Below are 23,645 nucleotides of genomic sequence, written 5' to 3' on the forward strand. Positions count from 1 at the left end.
CACATGGTCGTCCCAGAGTTTATATTAATCTCAGATTGCTATTGGAATCTATGTTAGTGTTGGTTTTAATGGCTGCATGTCAGGGACTGAAAGAAAAAGGAGGTGTTTTGTATACCTGCTCAGAACCGACTCTTCCCAGTGTGAGAATATGCATACCTTCTTTCAATATTTTCAGGCAATTTCAGGGCCACACAGATGGAGCAAGCTGTATTGACATTTCTAATGATGGCACCAAACTATGGACGGGAGGCTTGGACAATACAGTCAGATCCTGGGATCTCAGAGAAGGGAGACAGCTACAGCAACACGACTTCACATCACAGGTTCAATCTCAGAAGCTTTGGCATGTTAAAAAGTCTGTCATGGTTTTCTAAAACAAGCACTTTTGGGTTTTGTTTGGTTTGGTTTTTTTAAAGCAAAAAAAGAAGGCTCAAGGAGAACTCTGAAGAATTTTTCACTTAGTCTCACACTCTTTTTTTCTTTTTTTTTTCCTGATGTGGCAGCTAAACATCTTTCTTCATTATGACCATTTGACAGATTAGTACTTCTCCCATGAGAATAGTGGAGAATCCTTTCTATAAAAAAATTGCCAGATTAAAGTGTTCCTCTGTGCAGTCTGTTCCCATTTCTGGAGACTCTTGTTCAAAAATATTTTACAAAAATATTTTTAAATGCTGTCAGATAAGCGAGGACATTAACTTTTATAGCTTGACTCAGTGCTTTACTATTACGGTTTTAATTGAGCTTTGTTTACATGAACTAATTTATCTTGAATACTCTAGTAATTGGATTATCATGTTTTTACAACTGTAGTAGACAAAAATGTGGTTTTGCATAGCATTAACAGTGTAGCAAGAGTCAGCTTTGAATATCTCAAGCTCATTCCTTTACTGATTGAAGCATGTGCTGTGCTAATTCCAGATCTTCTCACTCGGCTACTGCCCAACTGGTGAGTGGTTGGCAGTAGGAATGGAGAACAGTAACGTCGAGGTGCTGCATGTTACTAAGCCGGACAAGTATCAGCTGCATCTTCATGAGAGCTGTGTGTTGTCACTGAAATTTGCTCACTGTGGTAAGCCAATCTTTCTATGCCACTGTTTTCCCTCCCGAGAAATTTGTTCAAGATTACCTTTCAATGAAAGTAGGTGTATAGTTTAAAATTAGATGTTAAATTTAAGTATTAAAATTACTTTAAAAATTCTGTATGACTGCCTTTTTGCGTGAACTGCTTATGTTGTGATCGAACACTGTAGTACAATCACATGAAAATTTGACTGTTCTTTGGATATGTTTTCCATTAATGTGTGAATGCATTGTTTTTAGGATTAATTGGTTTCTTGGGGTGCATTGCTTGAAAACAAAATGTAACAATAACATTTAAACAATCTGTTGCAGGCAAATGGTTTGTAAGCACTGGAAAAGATAATCTTCTTAATGCCTGGAGAACACCTTATGGAGCCAGTATATTCCAGGTAATAATCTCCTAAAAGCTATTTTCCACATACATTACAGTGCAGTAGAGCTGCACATCTCAGGGTCTGTCATTAGCTTAAAGAGTTTTTAAATGGAAATTCTTGGCTAATTACTATGTTCCTTTAAGACTTTGTCTGTAATTAAAGAGAGATACGCTTTTGGCCTTTCTAACATTTGAGTAATTTAGCTCTTAGAATAAAGTAGCCCTTTAATCCAAAATTGTTTTTAATACCCTTCTTTCTCACCTTCTTGTGTGTATTGCTGTAATACAGTACCCAAGTCGTGTTGTTAGGTGAGCATTCACTGAAGATCCAAAATGTAGCTAAACCAGTGAAAGTCATATTCAACACAAGTATTTTTCTTGGATGAGATCTGTAAAGTCAGTGGACTGGACCGGCAGACTCCTGATGTATCCTTATGGAGAAGCCTCCTGGTGTATGACTGGAATTTGTAACCTTTCTGTAGTCTTTAATCCCTCTCTGCGCAATTTTAATGGCACTTCAGTGCCATTAAAGAAAAGTGGGATTTTTGGCATGGTCTTCTCTTCTTTCACCTATAGGTACTTTTAGGCTGGGAATTTTTTGAATTAAGGTAACTGGTGTTCAAGTCTAGATGGTCAGGTCTCATCTGTACTGATACCTGCTGTGTCTCCACCTTTGGGGACAGGGCATTTTGCCTTGACATGGGAAAGCTGAGGTCTGAGTTTTCTTAGTGGAGGCTATTCAGCTCTGGAACTACCTCCCACAGAAAGCCCGAATTGTCCTAACAAGAACACATCTCCCTTAAAAGTGATGTTAAAACCCCAGTGCACCTTTGTTAATGAGGGGTAGAGAAAGAAACTCCCTGTGCAGTGCAGCAGAGGTTTCTTGGCAAAAAATTAGCATGTTTGGGAAGTGTTTAGCTCTTGAAGTGACAGGCAGAAAAGGATGCGGACATGTGTTATGTAAAGAAAACATGCACTAAAACAGCAAGTAAAATGTGACAATATGTACACATCATCTCAGAAAAGACAGAAAAGCTGGGAGAGACAGAGCTACTGTGTACTGGTGTATCCTGTCTCCCATTCACCTGCTGTACACGGTTGTGCATCCTATTCCACCACAGTATCTTTTCATATTTGCATCCTCCCTGATAATTTAAATCCCTTTGTGCAAGGCTTTTATCTTCAGTGTTGGGGAAATAGTGTGAGGAGATACAGTTACTTCTGTGGAGTATCTTTGTTTCATACCTGTGGGTGGGTAGGGCTTTGTAGTGCTTCTCCATACGGATTTCTGGTTTACAATAAAAAAGGGAGGGAAGAAGAAGATGGCTTTTCATTCATTTTCATGCAAAAGCTAACGTGTAAAATATAAAGAAAATCTCATTGCTTGTAGAGCATATATAAAGGACTGCTTCTTTTTGTTTGATTGATAGATTATCTCTAGGTCCATAACATTCACTTCCCTTTCCACTGCTGGTTTTTGTTGCCATAGAGCTTTAGGTGGAACAAGTTTGGAGAAACAGACTTGTAACAAAAGCTGACACTGTGGTACTGATACTTAAATCAGCTTTCGGTGTATTCCCTCTCTATAAACTCTTCCAGTTAATCTTCAAGCTCTTCTGGATTGAAGGATTGGAAAGGCATAATTTTCTTTTTTTTTTTTCTTGTAGTCCAAAGAATCCTCATCTGTGCTTAGCTGTGATATCTCTGTGGATGACAAATACATTGTCACTGGCTCTGGGGACAAGAAAGCTACAGTCTATGAAGTTATTTATTAGAGACAAATCTGAATGCAGACAGAACTCCTTCTCCTAGCACTTTGCTGTATATTCCTTTTTTTTCTTTCTAAACTGAGAACTTAAATGCTCATCACAGTTGTGGAATTTATTTTTACCTTCTTAACTTGGTATTGATTTGTGAATGCTCTTTAAGAGCTTGTGATACCAAATTGTCAGATATCTACTTGGAAGAAGATGGAATAAGCATACTTAACAGTGAACTTGACTCTTTAATTATGTATTATAGCTGTAATGTATTTATTTTGTTTAAAGAAGGCTTTCTAACAATGAACTGACTAAATAAAGCTGCCTGGCCCAGCTTTAGTTTGAAAGGTGCATTGTATACTTTGTGTTTTTGCAGGTGGATGAATTGGGGATCTTGGAGAAGGATGTTCAGGAGATAGTTAAAGTTACACTAAATAGACTTGTAGTTTCTATTTAAAAAAAAACAAAAAAAACTTTGTTATATTTTTTAGTCCTGTTCTTGGATGAGACCTCTAAGTGTTATTACAGTATAAATATTTGGTGGGAAGATGCTGTATCTTAACTATTTTAGACAGTCTTGGAAACTTAGGAAATTGCAAACTGTAGCCAGTAATCTACATGCCTGTGATGAATGGCAAATCCAGTTCACATCTAAATTAAATTCACTTTAAGTAAGAATGTGCTAATTTATATATTTGCAATGTTAATATAGCATCTTGTGTACAGATTTGTTCTCAATGCTTTTCTGTTGATAAACATAAAGCATTTTGGTGTCAGACTAGGTTTTTTAATATAAACACCTCTCTTTGTTATATTGTAGAGAGTACAGTAAGTTGCCTCAAAGAATCACCTTTGTTACTTCTGGAAACTTTTGCAATGTTTCCTTGAAAATGGGGATATGTGTCTTTGGGCAATTTTTCAATTACAAGAGATTATGAAAAATATTTGATATGTTCTTTGGAAACTGCACTGAAATAAGAATGGATGCCTACCAATATACAAACTACAAAAGCAATGACCTCTGAGGTAGGATTTACAAGAGTACTCATTCCGACATACAGAAAGGAATGGATTCTCATTGGGATAAGGACTTGCTTTGTTCGCCAGCAGTTCAATCCAAGTCTTGACTGGATGTCCCTAAAAAGGACGCAGACTGAGCCATTGTGCCAGAGACAACGTGTTATCTTTTTATGTTGTTGTTGTTGCTGTTAAACTATGATCTGTGACTTTTTTTTTGAATGCTTTAAAAAAAAATCTTTAAGTCTGTGGATCTGCTGATGTACAGTGCCTTTGCTGCTATGGATCAAAATCAAAAGACCCGTGTAGATAAATCTTATTGTATAAGTAGAAAATTACTTAATTTCATACTAGAAATGGATTGATGCTGCAAGTTAAAATGGACTGTTCATTGAAGTTCCAAATGTGGTAGCAAAAAATGGTGTCTTAAGTGCTTAGTGTTTGATGTCATTAACAGTTTCGTAATACTCTACATTGTAGAAAGATTTTGATACTAAACTGTGTCATTGTACATAGTTCTAATGCATTGTATTGACCACCAGTACTTCTATAATGGTAGATTATTGTTTGTGCATTCAGACTTTTAAGCATTAAACATAAGTAACTTCTAAGATGCATTTTTCTATTTTTTTTCTCCTGCCTCATTGTTTTTGCATGTGATAATCTCAGTTATGTGTACAGAATTCTGTCTGTAAGGACAACAGGCATTCAGTCACAGAGAGTACCACTACCAATAGTTTGCAGTTTTGTCACTGAGAGACAACGTAGAGTTTCACAAAATTTCTCTGAGCTAGCAAAATCAATGAATTTGTAGTTTCCCAAGTTACCTGACTGCAGTGATTCTGAGTTCTTGGAGGCATCAAGCCACAGGACTTTGGCTGTGTCACCTAGGAGTTTGCCACCTCCCGTTTGTGTGGTTTCCCATCTTATACAAAGCTTTACATTATCCCATACTTGGAGAGAGTGGAATTGGTGACAATTCCTGCTCCCACGCCTGCTGAAATATGTGGAGCTCAGCGGGACAAGGGCAGTGGTGTTGCACTGCAGCATCACATCTAGGTTTCACCATTCAGAGCTAAAACCTGTTCATGCCTGTGGAAGGGCTTCTCTTGACTACAGTTGGTTTTAGATCAAGAATTTAACCCAGCGTCCATTGAGCTGACCCAGGTTAAAGTGAATGAGGGGAAATTAATTTATATACTGTTGGGGTGGGGGGCTAGAGCTGTGCTATTTGTAACAGGAGAAATGGAAATGGAAAAAGCCAAGGGGAAACTGGCATTAAATCTTTTTCCCATAACCCATTCCTGAAAGGCGACATCGTGCATGTTGGAAATTTGCAGGCATGTAAGCCTGTCCTGCTGTGATGTGCCAGCTTGTGGTGACTACCAGTACGTAAACCCAGGCTGAGAAATTTTGTTGTTTTTTTGAAATGCCAAAACAAGGCTTAAGTTGATGAGGTCATTTAACTGTACTGGGAGTGACTGGGTAGTACTTGTTGATGGAGGAGAGTGTAGAGGCAAGTTTCCCTCAGAGCTATCAGTTTCCTTAATGGTGAACAGTTTTCCAGATGTCCCACAGAATAATTTAAGTTTTCACTTGTATTGAGGTTCTGTGCTACTTAGTACAATAATGCTTCATAAAGGTAAACAAGGTACAGATGCTTTCTGTTAATTATTACTCTTGTCTGAAGAGATATAATTTACCTGTTAGAAATATTGTATTGGAGACACCTTTTATTTTCAAAGGCATTGAAAAATTTAAAAGGCTAGGGTGTACTCCATTTGCTAACAAAAGAGAAACCACCTACTTAATGTTTGCAGAGGCTGTTGTATTTTTATGTAGTAGTTCAGGCATAAGAGATTACTTAAAACCCCTAAGATAAAGTCTTCCTTTAAGAAGAATAAAATACTGCATACTCCTGAATTTGTACCAGAGGTAGTTTTGACAGCAAAGTAATATGCTTTTAAAGCAGCCTGCCATATATCTGCTTATTAATGTTTGTATTGATGGCTTGTAAACAGTCTAGGAATTAAATGCTTTAATCCAGGATTACTGCAGTTAAATGTGTAATTATCCTAATTTTTTTCCCCTTCAGGGTTCAGTGCAAGTGAGAGATGGTACAGAGTTACTTTCCGTTTTTCAGTTAAGCATCCTTTTTCATTCTTTAGTTTCTCTCACCACTGCAGAGCATAATTTTGTGCAAGATGTCTTTTGTGCCACAAACATGTGGCCAGCATATTCTATATTCAAGGTACAACCATTATTCTTTCCCTCACAAATATTGTTTAGTGCAATGATACATTAGGAAAGCCATTTCTAATCTTTGTATCCTTTCTGACTTGCCAGTATAGACATGTTTAAGGGGAGCACCTTCCATCAAATAGTATTTTCTAAAAATATGCAATTTTAGATTATAATTCTCCTGCTTGTTCTTAGCCAAAAGTGATTTTTCTTTCCTATTTCTTTATAAGCTACTCAGTTACATAAAAAAGAAAAAAAATGTATATTTTTTACCAGCTGTGATTTTCCTGTATGAGGAATTTTTAAGTATGTACTGGAATAGTTCAAATTGGATTTTGTGTTTGGTTTTACTCTGGCATGTGAAACACATAGGAAATTCCTTCCTTCTGGAATGTTGATGGGTGTGTGAGAGAAACAGGCAGGTAGCTATGCAGGTTTATGTATGTCTGGAGCATCTTCTATAGAAACAGGGGTCAGATCCTTTGCACAAATAAGCTTATCTGTGCTGAAGACAACAATGCTCCCGTGGCTTACACAGCTGAAAATCTAGCTCACTGCTATAGGCATAGAGGACTCAGTCAACCCATTTGCAATAGTTTTTTTTGTTTTAACACATTGGCCCTTTGAGCATCTTCTGTTTTTCTAGTAGCATGTTTATTTGTGATCATCCCTACTGAAATCCTGATGTGACTAGCTTCAACTCAAGGATTTATGCTCTGACAGAATGAAAAGGAAAAAAAAAAAGGTTAAATAAAATACATTCAAGTTTTTGTACGTGCAGGAGTCAGGAAATTCAAAGCAGTAGCCTGGGCTGCAACTATTCCTCACTTGCATTGAATATACCACATCTTTGTGGCACCAAATTAGCACTGAATACAGCAAAACAAAATATGCTTTAGAACATCAAGTATGGCTACTGAGAAGCATGTCACTTTGAATTTTTCAGAGCAAATGCACTCTGAAGAGCTCAGCCAAAGTGCTCTTACGTGGGTTATGTGGGAGGAGTAGTTGCATTTAGTACTGAAGACCTTTCCTGATACTTACATTTTGTGGTGACCACAGTGATATTGAAGAGGGTTGGGCAGTATGGGCTTGAAGTGCAGCCAGCCAGTTCTGCCATATATTTACACAAGAATCCCCTTCCTGGGCATAGCAGGAGATGAATCCTGGAGTAGTGTGCTGTAGAAGATCATCTCTGACAAGCTCTTAAATAATGCACCTGCCGCGTCTGCTTTTGAACCAAGAATTACTGAACATAACCCTTGAGAATTCACGTTTCTTCCGGTATTTGGAGTACAGCGTTTCCACCTCACAGCGAGAAATTTTTATGTCAAAACCAATAAATGTTCTTACTCTTACCAAATGATTTTCTGTCCTGGTTACAAGGAAACAGTATTATAGTGTCTTTTTTTATTATTAAAAATGGTGTAGTCTGACATTTACAACATGTCCATAAACCTGCCATCAAGTGCAAAGAAGCTCTTCTGGGGGTCACTTTGACTCACATAGTTACATTCTAAAATGTTGCAGAAATACATTTTTTCCTTGGTTTTGGGGGGATTAACCTATGATATTGTATGCATAGTACACATTAAGGGAGGGACTGTCTAGTATTTACTTCTGCATCTATGGTTTGGACTTGGCCGATTACCCCAGAATGCTAAAATGCATTTGAAGGGTAAAATCACTAAGTACAAATATTTAAGGATTTTCTAAAAAATTCCGCTGTTCTACAGTAATTATATTGACCCAAACTGTCTTTTAATGTCATATCAAGGTAAGCATCTGCATTACACCTTCTTTTCATATTCAAATAGAAGAAGGGGTGGAGGAATTTAAAGCTAATCTTTACCTTTCAATCAAATCTGTTCTTTAAAAAATACCCCAACACTAGTGCTTGGAGGAGTAATTGTCTTGCTTTTATTGTCATTGTTCCTGAAGACTTTTGTAACAAATGTGCTGTGGCACAATCCACAGTAATGGGGATCAGTGGGGATAGGTGATATGGCTGCTATTAAAAGCCAGGTTTTAGACAATGCTATTGACATAAAAAAAAGTCAGTGTGACTTGGTGGTCGAAGGTGTTGCCTCATTTCCAGAGCAAAAGCAATATGGATTTTTGGCAGTATATTTGAATGCATTTGGCTGTCTGTTCAGTACTGCTTAGGGAAACTTTGAGGGTTTTCAACAATTCTGTCTTGATTTTTTTACTCTAAGTTAGGATGTGTTTGATGCACAATATGGTGCAGAGGGATGAGTCGGGTCCCAGGACCACGGGCAGGAGGTGCCATGTGGAACAAGCTCCTCTGCTGATTCCAAGCTCTGCTCTGTGCTGCCTGGCATGTAGTGAAATGATTTGCATGAACCCTGTGTAAAGTGTTTTTATGTTCTTCTGCATGAAAGACACTATCTAAAGGCTAGATATCTGTTATTTAGAAAAATTTGTCAGAGCTGTGTTGAAATACAGGGAGACATTTTCTGTTGTGGAAGGAACAAGGAGGACCTCTGGGGAATCAAGCATTTCAACCCCTTATCAAGCACTGTAAATGTGCAAATGAGGCAGTTGCACCACTGCGTTATAAATTGTCAGTCTTCTGCTGGAGTGGGGAGAAAAAAAATCCTAAAATACATGGTATAAAGATAATAGACTTCCTTGTGTTTCAGTGTGGCTTTAAGGTATCAGGTATGAAGTCCAATTTACATTCATTTTAGAATAAACAAACATGAATCCTCTTGTGATATTAATGATGGCAAGGCTAGCCGTCTTACAAAGAACAGTGACATTAAAAGAATGAGGACAGTTACCAGGCTTTCTCCTCTCCAACACATGAAGCAATATTATACAAAAAAATCTGTTCATTTTACAGTATAATCTCCTAAGTGGGGACAGTGATGTTAATATTTCAATGAAAGTATTTTTTCCAAAGCAACGTTAATGTCATCCTCCCATTTACCTCTGCACACGTCTTTGCCTGATTAAAAAAATTCCCACCTCCACTGCAAATTAGCTAACTTCATTCAGGCTTTTAAGAAACAACCAGAATAGATTCTCTACGTCATATCAATTTTAGGGGGTTTGGGGGGTTGTGTGTGACTCCACTGCTATTTTCTCACTCCTTCCTCCCCCACTGAGAACCTTCCTGAAGCTAGTGTTCAGTGCTCAAGAGATGCTCTTGTTTGTGGCTTGGTCTGGATCTTGGGGGTTGTTCAGTGAATGGGAATGGAAAGTGTTCACAGAATTTGGCTGGCTGTAACTGCTGTGACAGCTGTTACAGACTCATTTATGCCTCTTTCTTCCTCTGAGCAGTCTTAAATAAAGAGATGCAGTAGGAGCAGTCCTCTGTCTAGCTGACCCTTCTGCTTTACCAAATTTCACAGGTGCTCATCAGCTGGCAATGATGGAGGAGGAGAAGGAGCTGGGAGTCCTAGCTGGGCTCAGCATGCCAGTGGGAGACAGCCATGAAAAAGACAAATGTGATCTAGGATGTGTCAGGAGAGGCATTTGCAGCAGAGATAGGGAAGTATTGCTGCCATTATACAAGGCACTGGTGAGACCTCGCCTGGAATAGTGAGTACAAACCTGGTGACCCGTGTTCAAAAAACTTAATTGAAAATGGGACTGATAGAGAGAAGGGCTTACTGGGCAGACTGGAAAATCAAGGGGATGGAGAACACGCCATGTAAGAAAAGCCTATGTCCTTTTAATCTAGAAAAGTGGCAGACCGAGAGCAGATACAAATGTCATCTAAAAGTGCTTCAAATGTCTATTCATCAAGGGTGAAAAGGTATTACAACTGAAAGATAATGCTAGCACTAAAAACAAGTGACGAAAACAGGGTAGCCTGGAATTAAAGAGGCTCCTGTTAGAGCAGGGAGGCCCTGGAGCAGGTTTCCAATCCAGAGGCTGCCAAGAAAAAAGCAGATCGCTTTTAAGATGGAGCACAATACACTTATGAAGAGGTGCGTGTGATAGCAAGGCATTGGCGTCCATAGCCCGTAGGTCTCTTCCAGTCTACTACGTGCTTGACCTGCGTATATATAGGATGTATAACGATAATGGAATGAAGGAATGTTTATTTTGAAAAAAAGTTTGGTGTGAGGTAGGGAGAGGAGGAAGGTGGGTGAAGGGAGAGGGAGAAAAGGGCTGTCAAACAGAAAATACTCATTTGGAGTGTTTCTCTGCAGCTGAAAAATGAGCACTTCTCTCCAGATCTATTTATTAAGACACTGCTTACCTAAAAACAATAGTTAAAAAGAAAACTGCATGTTATTCAAGCTCTAACGCAGCATGTTGCAGCCTACTTAGACTCACTGGGTTTGTACTCCATCAGCCCAGACAGGTGATCTGGTTTCTTTTATAAGTTAGAGTGTTTGGATTTTTTTGAGCTTGGAGATATGGCAGATGCTTCTCGTCCACATCTGTTGCTGATCGTGTCCGTAGCACTTGCGTTCAGTGGAGTATCCCAGACTGCAGCTATGCAGAATGATAGCTGTAAGCTGCTCAGCATAACAGCAAGGGAAGAGAGGGAAGATGATTTTGTCTGCACAGGAGGGAGGCAAGCTGATTACAGCTTGGCATAGTCAGTTGTACTGGCTGCTACTGTGCACTGCTGTGAGAGATGTGGCTTCAGGACAAGGATTGCCAAGGATCCGCTTCACTTTCCACGTCAGGAAGAGTAGGGGAGAATGCTGTTAAAAGCCACATTGTTTAATGTGAAACACCAGCAGCCTTCTCGCACCAGGCTAAATTTTACCAGCCTTGTCTTCTAGATCAGACATTTCTTTTCTTAATGCCTAGGAAATTTTAAGGAGAATTTCTTATCCTGCCACAAGTATTTGTATACTTCGGGCAGGCAAGTCTGCACCTGGAACAATGTGAACATGCATGTACAGGCTTGATGGATCACCGTGAGAATTGTTTCGTATTAACTAACTTCTTTTCTATCTTTCTCCCACCCCCTCGCCTTTTTTTTTTTCCTTTTTAGACATAGTGTTTTCTGAGGCTGAACATCAGTCCTCCAGAGAAAATCATTGTTGGCCATCCTGCATAGCTTTTCAAAGAACTTGTTTAACATACCAATATGCAATGGTAACAACACAAGAAAAGGGTGATCTGAGTTTCATATGGCCTCACACCAGTTCTAGGTATGAAAAAAAAAAAAAAGACTAGTGCAATTGAAGTTAATGGTACCCAACTGGAAAGCAGCAGGTCCATAGGGAAACACCCAGAAGAAATGAAACACATGGATGGCTGAATTTTCTTATGCAGAAAATAGTCATGAGGCTGACTGTACCTGCCATATTAAAAAAATAAAAAACAAACAACAACAAACAAAACTAGCAAAGCAAAAGACAAGATCAGCTCTCTGTTTTCCTGCACCTTGAATGTACATAATAGAGTACAGGTACCTGTGCTTGGTCACTCCTATGTAACTTCTCATTACTCTGTTGCAATGGCTTATGAGAGGAGACTGCTGAATACTTTTCTGGAGACCTAAAAGATTAATGCGACAACTGCTAGCTATGTGGTAACACTTACTCCTGACATCACTTAAAGCAGCTTTCCCTTAGGAAATCACCTAAAATAGCTAGTGACATTTATATAGCACCTTTGTCCAGTGCACTTGACAAACCACAGGTACAGTCCAGGGAAAACTTTGTTTATTGCTGAATTCCAGCTTTTGCTAGACTAGTGGGAGGCAGCTACTTAGCAGAGGAAGCATACACACTAAGGGATAAGTAACTCCATATACTTTTGAAAATACAGGATAGCTACTTCTTGTTGTTAGTAGGGATGTGTTCCATGATGCACTTTGTCATGTGAGCAGGTTTTGATAATCCCTCATGATTATCATCTGTTTCTTAACCCAGTCGTTCACACTGTGGCAGTAAGATTTCTTGAGAAGGAAAGATACGACATGATCGTGGAGCATTTAGGTTTCTCTTGTTATCTCTTACTGAAATATTGACCCACCTTGGTGGCACTGAAATATTTGAGACTTAAGGAGGATACCATCAGTCTTTTCTGCCTGGCAGTCCTAGCTGTCTGGATACAGAGGGACTCTGACTTCAGGGACATACTGTACGACTTTTGCCCTTACATGATCTGGTGATCTCCTCCCACTGCATCTCACCTGCAGCATTATGACTTCCAGCCTTAGAGGCGTTACCTTGCCTGTGGTAATTGCATGAGAGGCGAGGAAGTCTGCCTTTGCCCTAAAGCATCTAAAAGAGTTGTGGCCCAGACAAAAATGGTTATAAAATGGGAGCATTCTGAGTCCTTACAAGGCCTTTTCTCTTGGCCATTGCCACCTCATCTGGATATGCCCTTTCTCTGAGCTATAGTCTCAGTGAGTCTTCCAGGAAAGGAATTTTGTCTTTTATATAGCTTCCTGATAATCTATTAAGAAAAGAAGTTTGATGTAGGCCCTTCAGCTTCTTGGGACAGCTCTCTATTTTGTCCAACCAAAGGCTTTCAGCAGCTTGGCAATTTTTGGCTTTTCTGTACTTGCAGCTCAACAAAAAGTAGAGATCTTTTCATTATTGTTTTTTTTCTTTTTGTAAGGACTGGCATAATTGAAAAGAGTGTAAGAGAACTAATTTCTTTAAGAATGTTACTGAGTTTGTTCAAAAGGTATGGGGTTGGAGGTAAAGGAAAATATTTCATTTTTCTGCCTTTTACCCCACATGTCTATGTGGCCCTAGCCCAGTGTTTGTGGCAACATATACTTTAGAGAAAAAAATGAGTTCATGTTCCAGATTAACTGTTCAAGCTACTCAGTCACAGTGTGTATGCTGCATAGTCCTATTTACTATCCTAAGTGGATGAATGTCTGTCCTTCTATTACTGGTCTTTTGCTTCATTTTGCAACCTTTACTTAATAAGGAAAAGGGTTTGTGTCCAAACAAGGGCAACAAACATGATGAAAGGACTAGAGGGCATGACTTAGGAGGAGTGGCTGAGGATACTGGATTTGTTCACCTCGATGAAAAGGAAGCTGAGGGATGACCTCATTGCTGTCTACAGCTTCCTTAGAGGGGGAGTGGAGTGTGAGGTGCTGATCTCCTCCCTGTTGTCCGGTGATAGGATGTGAGGGAATGGCTTAAAGCTGCACCAGGGAAAGTTCAGACTGGATATGAGGAAAAGGTTCTTCACTGAGAGGGTGGTCAAGCCCTGGAACAAGCTCCGCAGGGAAGTGGTCATGGCCCCAAGCCTGTTGGTGTTCAAAAAGTGCTTGGACAACACGCTTTGATACATGGTTTAACTTTTAGGTTGCCCTGTGTGGTGTCAGGAGTTGGACTCCATGGTCCTCGTGGGTCCCTTCTGACTCAGGATATTCTATGATTCTCTGATTCTAAATTACAGCCAGTTAAAAACTTAAAAAACAAAGCCCCCAAAGAAGCTAAAAGTACTTCCAGAAAGTATTATGTTTTTCCTTAATGGAAAACCTCAGATAATTGATATTAATTCACTTTTAAAATTAACATTTATATTTTAGACAAATTTTCATCTGGAAGCATTTTCATGACTCAGAGCTGAGTTTGTACTGAAATGACAAGCTCCATTCCCACATGAGGGCACCCTGAACATGACCCTTGGTGAGGTGGGTGGCTCATATTCAGTCCCCTGCTCTGCTGAACTCAGAGCAAGAGCTTGTGTGCTGGCTATTGCCAACATTGCAGGCTATTGACCCTAGCCGTCAGATACAAATCTGTGTGTCTGTGTCTTTTTCCTATCTTGTTTCCTAGGTTGCAGCCTCTCTGGATGTGAAGATTGCGTTCTTTTCTGTGTGTACAGTGCCCAGGCCTTTCTGAGCTCTTTGTGCTTTACCAGAACACAAAGTTGTGTCCTGGTTCCTGATTCTAGAGATCTAGACTGAACCATGGGCCTAAAGGTCCCTCTGAACTGGTTGCCAATTTTTAATCTGTTTTACAGTTGATTGTTATAATAAACTTTCACATCAATTTCTTATGGTGGGTCTGGGACTCTTTTTTGCTGTCTTGGGGGTTAGGAGACGTAATACCAGCTCCTACAATCCTATTCTGGCTGAGCTAGAAGACCTTAAAAGCATGTTTGGTGTTGCTTTCTGTTACATTATGTATGCCTACAACTATGACTTCAGTTGGAGTATGGGTTATTAGACTCTGATGTAAATCATGTTTCTTTTTTTCTGTAATGGCCATAAAGGATCAATTATTCCACAGTGGCTCCTAATCAAATATTCTGATAATGTTGTCCATTGAAGCCTATGGAAATTTTTCTATGAAGCTACTTTCACTTAGCTTTTATCCCTTATTAAAATATACTTGATAAAAATCTGTCTATATGAAACACTTTGATACCTATGGATTAGAAGTGGGAAGTGTAACTGTTACCTTTTACTCAGGGATTGATTTATAAACTACGTAACATTTTTTCTGTGAACGATTATATAAAGGACAGAAACATATTTTTATCATATCTGCTTCAGGAAATTTGAGATCAAAAGACAGGCTAGTGTGAAAACCCAACACATCTATAGATATTCCAGAATCCAGAATGCTTGCACGTTGTGTCTCATTATACAGAATCATGTATGAAATGAGGTACCTCCCTGAGGGATATCATAACGTCTGTCAGTTGGTGTTTGCTGCACACTATGATGTTACTCTTGGAGGTACCAGTCTCTTAGGAGGACTTAATGTAACAGGGATGCTTGTAGTAGTTCCACAGGCAGACCAGAAACTTAAATATTAAGCTTACTCTGAGCCTCTAAACATCCTTCTAATAAATAGATTATCGCAACTGGAGTCTCATTTCTCCTTTTCCAAACCCAGATTCTGGATGGGTGAACTTTGACAAAAGACTGCATTGTAGTTGAAAGTCTTCTCTAGACATTGGTATGTGAATAGAGGCATAGAGCAAGTGTGTAACTGTGTCTTTTTTTCTTCTGAGTGCATCCTTGCTCATCAGTTATAATGACAGGTGGTGGTAGTTATGGAAGTCTTGTTGGTTTATATTTGGAGTCCTGTATATTTTCTGTTCTGTCACTTAGGGTAAATGTGGCATTTTCTGTGAATGGATATGGTTAAAGGTACTTGATGAGCTCTAGGAGCTGGAAGATGCTTCCATTAATTTGCACCAGTATCTTTGTTTGCATTTCTATTCCAAGGCCTGCATTATATGAAACAGGTAAAAATATATTTGCTTTTATTACAGACATTGTTTATGTAAGGATTTGAGACAAAAATGGTGTTAGCGGGGTAAATATTGTGCAAAAGTTAAAGGAAACACTGAGATTTGCTAGAAACAGTGTTTTTCAAGGTCCCCTGCTACTAAAGAGTTTTAAACAGCCTTTTAGTAACCATAGGAAAATCTATGATTGTTTACATAAAAGCATTTCAAGCTCTTCCTCTGTTATAAATTATGTGTGGTGAGTAGGTATGTTAATGTTTGCAGTAAATCTCTTTATCATGGTAAGATAAAAGGAATATTTATAATTTCCTTAAAATGTATTTGGTTTTCAGTAGATAAAAGATTATGAAGATATTCCTCTAAAGAGAACTGTATTTCTTGCAGCTGTTAAACCACTATCAGCTGTATAAAAATGGTTAGTCTATTTAAGTGTTTCACCTAACCAATAGTCCTTTTGGCTGCATGCAGATAAGCTACAAATGAATGACATGTATAAACCAAATATTTTATCTTGAACAAAAAAAAGCTATCATTTTCATTTGGAGACACTATGTATAGCCTACTGTTTCCATTGTTTGTTACGTTTTTCTGATGGCTTATTTACAGCTGAATTTTTTTTTTTTAATAATTGAAACATCACAAGGTTATATGAGCCATTTTAATTCAACAAGTTAAGGTAAAATATTATTTTCTGCATAAGCATCTGTAAATTTTGATAGACATATGTTTGGGCTTGTACAGGATGGTCTACTGGTGGCCTAGGCATTAGCTTGAACATATGTCCAATAGTCAAAGAATCTGACGCTCCTTTGTTCTGAGGAGTAACAAAATCCCCAAAACATTGTCATCTCTTTTTAAAGATGCAATCAGTTTTAACCTGCCACCCTCTTTTGCTACAGGCAACCTTATTTTTGCAAGCTACTGCTGGCAATGGTATTTTCTCCTGGAAAGGAATGTTTTGTTCCACTTTGCTTTGCCTTATTTTCCACAGAACATCAGTTTTACTGAATAAAAACTACTCATCAGTGCAGGCAGCTACCTGTAAAATAGGATGGTGAGCGTAACTGTGAAGATCCTCCCAAGACACCAGTAAGACCTCTGTGTAGCCTGTCAGAGTCCTGACACTGCATTGTCATTTATCCCAAGCAGAACAGTTATGCTGCCGGATCGCAAAACGGGGTTGAAATTTGTTGTTGCTGCTTTTCATGGCTGTGTTAAGATCAGTGCTGTCCAAGTAACTGGTGATGTATTTACCTCTGCTTGGCCCTCCTGCACCTTACAGCTTTCAAAATATCTGCTATTTGATACTGAAGTAATTGACACTATAACTGCTCTCTACAAAATTCTTTTGAAATGAAAAATGAGCAAGATCTCTCAAGTTGGGTTCTTTTACATAATACATAAAAGGCGACTATGTATAATAATACAGTAGATGTGTTCACTCATTATGCTGTAATTCATTTCATGTCCTATTGTGATGTGCCATTCTGTTTAATATCTGTAACTTGCTCAACTGAAGCACAAAAGTAGCAGAGCTGTAATGCAACCATTCAGAGTGATAAAGGATGATATATTTTTCTTAAAGGGACAGCCCTTTGGACAGCCCTTTGATTTTCATCTAGTCTCACTTGGGCAAATAACCTTTTACATCCATGTATTTTTGCTTAGGGAGAAAGCCTCAAGTCTAGAGCCAAGATTAGGGTACACAGTTAGGCTTTGTAGTTGCATTTTTAAATAATTTTGCTCATATGGCTCTGCAACTAATACCTGGGGTATGAAAATGCTTTTGAAAAGTGCCGCCTTTGAATTCTAATATGAACTGTCAAAAAAACCCCAACCCCACAACCCAACCTGTTTTCATCTTTGCAGAACAAAAAATGGTAGAAAACTGACTCTGAGCTTTGGTTTATTTTCTTTAGAAACAAGTCAAATGTGAAGTACAGCGCAGGTGGGAAAGATGATGATAAAACCCCCTTTTTCTTTTGTAAACAATGTGTTGCTGAAAGGAGTGCTCAAAAATATAATCTGTCTGTTATGTAAATATGTATCTGAAAATGCAAAGATACAAATGTGGAGATAATACCTTTATACAAAAATCTAGGTCTGCACTCTCCAGAAAATAGGTGAATGTTTAATTGCAGTCAACAGCAAGGATAGATTCATGATGTTAAAAATAATTGTTATTATAATTGGACCAGTTGTAAGGCTACCAACAATCTTCAAGACAGTTCAATCTGTATAATTACTTGCCATAAAATACTTGAAATACAGAATAAAAAAGAACATTCACAGTTAAAGAAGGAGTTCTTTGTTTAAGCCAAACAAGACTGGAATAGGATTATTCTGTTCATCTGCTCTTCTCTTTCTAATGTCCAAAGAAAACTGTCAGATGAATGTGGTTTTGAAGCTGCTTTTCTTTCTTAAACATTCTCTTTTTTTAATAAATACTGCAGGCAAGTCTAAGTGGATGAAGGTCTCATTTGATAAGTTCCCCCTGCAGTATTGTACACAGTCCTTTTTTAATAGGCTATTTTATTGGTTTCTTATTTTGTGTTGATGGAAGCAGAGGAAGGAAAAGAGGAACATGAATAGCTCTTCTCTAACAGATTTCGCAGAGGTGTTCTTTTCTTCAGCAGAAGGAGAATGGATAAATGCCACTTATCTGATCTTGTTCCCTGAGAATTCCTGCCAAAGGTCTTAAAGAGAGTAGTTTGAGGTTTTTCTCTGCATTCAGATGTCTACTTATTGATTATGATATGGTGTTTTGTTGTGTGCACTCACCAAGAAACTTAACCTGAAAAGCTTTTAGGTCAAATCAGGTAATTCACAGAAACAGCAGATCAAGAGCTAAACCATGCAAAACCACACTTGTGGTTCAAGTGGCTGGAGCTTAAGAGAATTGAATTTGGCTGCAACTACACTTATTAGCAAAAGGGTATTTCATAAAATTTCTTGTCTTTTTCATGTATTGGGACAACAGGGAATAGTGATCGCTAGTGAACATGATTAAATGAGCTTGAGTGGTTGTGAAGAAATGCTGAGCATCTTCCCAAAATAAGGAGACGTGCTTTAGAAGTCACACTGAAATCCTGGTAACCTATCTTCTCAAAATGACAAGAGTTATGAGCATATTAGACTCTTGCCAGATGCTACCGAGCACTGGGTCATCTGTTGCAGCAGTAATCTGCCCATTGGAAGAGCAATAAACAAGTGTAAAAGGTATTTTCTATCTCAAATTGCTCTTAACCACCAGGGAACGAATCACTTTTCCCCAGCTCAACCTACTACCACCTCGCACTTTTTTCTGCATTAAAAAAAAATAAAAAATTCTGAAGTCTATTCCTTACTAATCCACTGTGGGTGTGAAGATCACTCAGCATGTTGATTTTCAGCTGCTATTGTCGACTGGCAGAGACTGTTAGAGGAAATGCAATGTGAAAGAAGGAAGAGGTGTTCCACCAAGAAGATCGACTGGGTGAGTGAGTACCTGGCCCGGGTGCCATTCGCTACCACTTTGAAGGAGACCTTGAACTGCAGAAAGGCAGTGGAGAAAGAGGGTCATCTTGCAGCCCTTTCAAAGCCTCAAAAGCTACTGCTGACAGGTGTGCAAAATTTAGAGCAATGTATTACAGCATCTCATCCCTAATTTAGAGCTAAAGCATGATTCCAAGAATGCGCTGACTGTTGCGAAAACCACCAGTACAACACTGAGAAAACTCCTAGCAGTTACAGAATAGATCCTGCTATGGGCTTAAAATCAGTGCTGGCTGGCTGCCTGCCAAGGGGCAAATGTTTTTGGCAGCTCAGGAAAAGGATCCACAAAAAGAAAGTCTGTTACCACAAGAAAGACTGACACTTGCCTCTGCTATTATATCCTGGTTTGTGGAAAACCAATTAAACACAGTCACTGAATCCTTTAAGTGGGTTTTTTAATTATTATTATTTATTTTATTTTACTTTATTTGCATAGATTACACTAACACTTCAAAGTGCAAAAACTGTATCTTTGGTAGTATGAGTTAAAAAGATTCTTCAGACTTACTGTAGGTCATGCACTATTTTATGCAGTTCACATTGTGTAAAAATATTTACAATATACTCTGGAAGTGAAATAAAGAGAACAGTCCTTTACCTGAGCTTAGATTCTTACTAGTTTTAGAACAAGTATTAATTACTTATAAGACATAAGAACTATTATTGACTATAGGATTTAATTAAAAGAAAGCAGTTAAAGGGGATACTTTCAAAGGCACCTGGCCACCTCAGTCCCATCAGCTTACAATGGAAAATTTGGCAGGCAGAGTACCTTACTGAATTGTGCTTTGAGACTCTCCCTCACTCCATTTCCAATATCAGGGTGAAAGTAAAAGGGTGAATGGCTTCACTTGAGCATTTCAAACATTTTGGACCTTAAATGTCTGAAACAACCTAGGCTGGAGAAACTTCCAGTATGCCTTAAGTGTTGACTTTACTCAGAGCAATAGTTTTCTTTACTGAATATGGTTGGGGTTTGGGTTTTTTGAATTTTGTTTTTGGTTTATTTGTTAGGTTTGTTGGTTTTTTTTCAGAGATGTATGCTGTATTGCTGTATTGCATTGTTGAACTTTTCTTGCAGTCTAGAAAAGAATTATTAGACATTTGCATAAAGCTGACAGAAACTGACTTTGTCTTTGCTTTCTTTGGAAAGCTGAACTGCATCAGGCCGTTCGTGTAGTCTGAAACCATGTTTTCATTAGAAGTCAGTAAGTGTCTTTAAATGTTTAACAGGGCTATGAAGCAGGATGCATTACAGATATAGGCTGTATGTAGATAAATACAGCTGTGTGCAATTCTTGATGGCAGTGATATTCCTTCTGACTGCCATCTCAAAGGAATAGATTAGATAGCGTGGACTTCTCACACCATAGAAAGATGAGTGTTCTTTGGGGTCATCTCATGCCAGGCATGTCCCCAGTCTGCTGTGATTCCTAAAAGATTTTGAATTTGGGGGTTTTTTTAGGTGTCAGTTTTAACTGAATCAATTTATACAGGTTTTTCAGCCTTTCTGATGGCTGGTTTTGCTTTTGGCTATTGACAAAAGTCATCAAAGGTTTTTTCAGATATAAGCTTGCTGATATGATTCATCTCTACCACCTAGTCCTTGTACATCCAGCTTATGTATGCAATAGTGTAGTTTTGTTATCTTGTGAGATCTGTACACTGTGCAAATCATATACCATGTTTATGAAACTACTTTTTTTTTTACTCTTTCCATCCTGTTTCTCCCTTTGAATCTTTGGAAGCTTCCAGGGCCTTCTCATTTAGCAGTACAATAAATGCAGATTACTCCTGCCTCCTTGATGAATGTTTTTTAATGCTTCAGAAAACCTGATAATCAAACTGGTTGCATTAATTAATAGAGGAAGGAGTCCTGATGGTAGGTGAAAATCATAGATACTAGTTCAGAAGAACTCTGATTCAAAGCCTGAAACTTAGGTTAGTCTTTACTACAGCACGTAAGCTGGAGCTATGTGAAGAGGGAGATGAGTCTGGGAGGGATTTCTGTTTGTCACTCTCCAAACTGGGGTTTCCAAACTAACTACAACCTAAGCCCTCCAGTTGCTTAAAAGGGTCCAAGACAGGATTCATTTCCAGGCTGGCTGAGATCTAATGTATATCAGTTTTATTCAGCGGATGTTACTACTCTTCCTTTTTAACTCACCCTTGTTGTCATTGCTATCATCAGATTGCTATAATTTGTATAAGACCATTTAATTATAACATTGTTGACTGAAAGTGTGTGTGTGTGTGTGTGTGTGTGTATTTCAACTGGGTGCAACATTTTTAGATTTCCTATGACTTTTCCCTGGTTCTCTGGTTCAATCTTTCTGCTCCATCTGTTGCAAAATGAAAGAGCAAGCAAAACATTTCAGAGAAGAATTGTGTCTTAGATATTTAAGTCCTGTAATGTGGTGGCACTTGAAGTTCAGGTGAGCCTGAAGTGATTACAGTTCTTAAAATAAAAGTCCGATCTCTATGAGAATTGTTAAGTACCAGGACTTTTGTGTTATCTTGGATAAAGGAGAGAGGAAATTTCTTTACGTTGTAAAAACCCCTGTATTTTTGGTGTTATATCTCTTGTAATAGAAGAGGGTTTGTACTCTTCTTTTTTAATAAGAGTCATCTAAGGCTCAGCTTCTGGAAATTACGCAAGCATATATTTTGATCCTTTTCTGTCCAGGGAAAATCTGTACTTACATGTGAAGGAAGGTTTTATATCTTCTACAGAACTTGTTTTATATAACATTCTATTTGCCTGGCAATTATATTTGTTCCTTGTTAGTGTATTGCAGTGCTTCTATACCCTATGTAAATATTTATATAATTCCTTTCTCAGAGTGGGAGAACATGAGTTATAAAAATCTCCTGAAACTGAAAAGAGAGATTTTACTTTGCTCCTTTATATTTGGAAATATATCTTAATTTATAATGTTCCACAGTGTGAGTATCAAGAGAACATATATTCAGGATTTGATTCGTTTCCCAAAGGTCCTCTACTCCCAAGACATCAGTGATCAACTTGCTATTGTTAACTTTCTTAGTATGAAGAGTTCTTGGTTTTCAACAGCTCTTTGGAGTGCTTATGGGATATAGATGGCTGAGGTGATTAAACTGTATGGTCCTGAATGTTTATCATCACTGGTGTTCTTGGGATTGCAAAACTCAAAAGCAAATGGATGAGCAAAACTGCTGAAACCTTTTCTAGTACTTGTATGGAGTATGACATTCTGGGAATAAAATCAATTTTCTTCTGATTTGGTGAATAACTTTAAGTGCGGTTTTCAGAGTTCAGAAATCTTAATCTATCTGAATTGCAGCCCTGTTCTTTTTCAGTTTGAGAAAGTGTTCATGACTGTTAAAACAAGAATGAAAAATATGGACATGAAGCAGATGTTACTTTTGCCTGCCAGACCAAGAATTGGCTAACATGGAATATGCCTCTGTCTAGTTCCCACAGATAATGCAGTATTTCTGAATGAAAAAGGTGCGGATTGGATCCTGAGAAAAGACTTTTAAATATTTAGATAAATAAATGGACTTTGTAACTCTTAGTAGAGATTCAGATGGGCATATTCTTTGAATAATCTGTTTTTTCTTTTTCTTATTCAGTCTATGTTCACTTAACATACCCTCAAAATACTGCACAATACTGGAGTAGCTTTTGGAAAACAGGTCCCCCTGCGGACACTGTATCCCTGCTTTGTGAAAACTAGTATTTCCAGAGTAAAGGAAGATAAATAAACATGCCATTCCAGAAATGAATGTCGAGGGAGGGAGGAAGGTGTCCTGCAGTAACTACTCCAGTGCTTTTCCCAAAATTGACTGGCCTCTAGTTTTTTCCAAGTGAAGATCAGCCTAAAGCATGTCTAAAGGATGCCAACATTTCTAAAGAATGATAAAGCCCAGCACTGCCTTTGTTAGTAGCTAACAAGAGCTTCAGTATGCATCGTCAAATTAACACATTTGCACCATGCTCAGCTGCTTCTTTGGTGGGAGGAAATCTGTGTTTTGAGTAAGACACTCGTCTGAGACTCAGGACACAGCATTTGCTCTTACTGGTGCCAGGAATGACCTCAAGCAGATTGCTCAGGTCACATTTTGGCAAAAGGTTTGAGCACAGATTTATGTCGCAATGATTGCAAGACGTGTTTTATGGAGCAGAGACAATAATCCCAATGCTACTTAACTTATTGTGTAGCCCTTTTCTATCCCCCTTTTTCTGAGTTGTCCACTTGCATTGTCACCTTTCCAAAACAAGTATTTGCTTTCTGTAGAAATACATCCTCTTTGTAATGCATCTCTGCCAGGTGATTTCGTTCATGCTATCAACTGTCATCACTGGCTCCCTAGCAGTCGTGACTTTTCCCTGAAATTTCTTGGCACAGCTGTTTGGGTGAGTATTCTCCAAACTGTTTCAGCCAAATGACAGAAAGACCTACTATTGAGCCTGGTTTTTG

General features: G+C 38.4%; 1 protein-coding gene across 3 annotated transcripts in view; it reads left to right on the plus strand.

The window, feature by feature from the left end:
* The window catches only part of LOC104323190 (TLE family member 4, transcriptional corepressor), a 100,283-nt gene extending 95,437 nt beyond the window's left edge, over nt 1–4,846 (plus strand). For all 3 annotated transcript variants that reach the window (XM_069777166.1, XM_069777167.1, XM_069777168.1), the window contains 4 exons: nt 176–323; nt 922–1,072; nt 1,396–1,472; nt 3,124–4,846. In XM_069777166.1, the coding sequence (XP_069633267.1) occupies nt 176–323; nt 922–1,072; nt 1,396–1,472; nt 3,124–3,231 (484 nt within the window). In that variant the 3' untranslated portion in view covers nt 3,232–4,846. The remainder of the gene's footprint in view (nt 1–175; nt 324–921; nt 1,073–1,395; nt 1,473–3,123) is intronic.
* The last annotated feature ends 18,799 nt before the right edge of the window (nt 4,847–23,645 follow it).

This window comes from Haliaeetus albicilla, chromosome Z (genome assembly GCF_947461875.1).
Source record: "Haliaeetus albicilla chromosome Z, bHalAlb1.1, whole genome shotgun sequence".
NCBI classification, from domain to species: Eukaryota; Metazoa; Chordata; class Aves; order Accipitriformes; family Accipitridae; genus Haliaeetus; species Haliaeetus albicilla.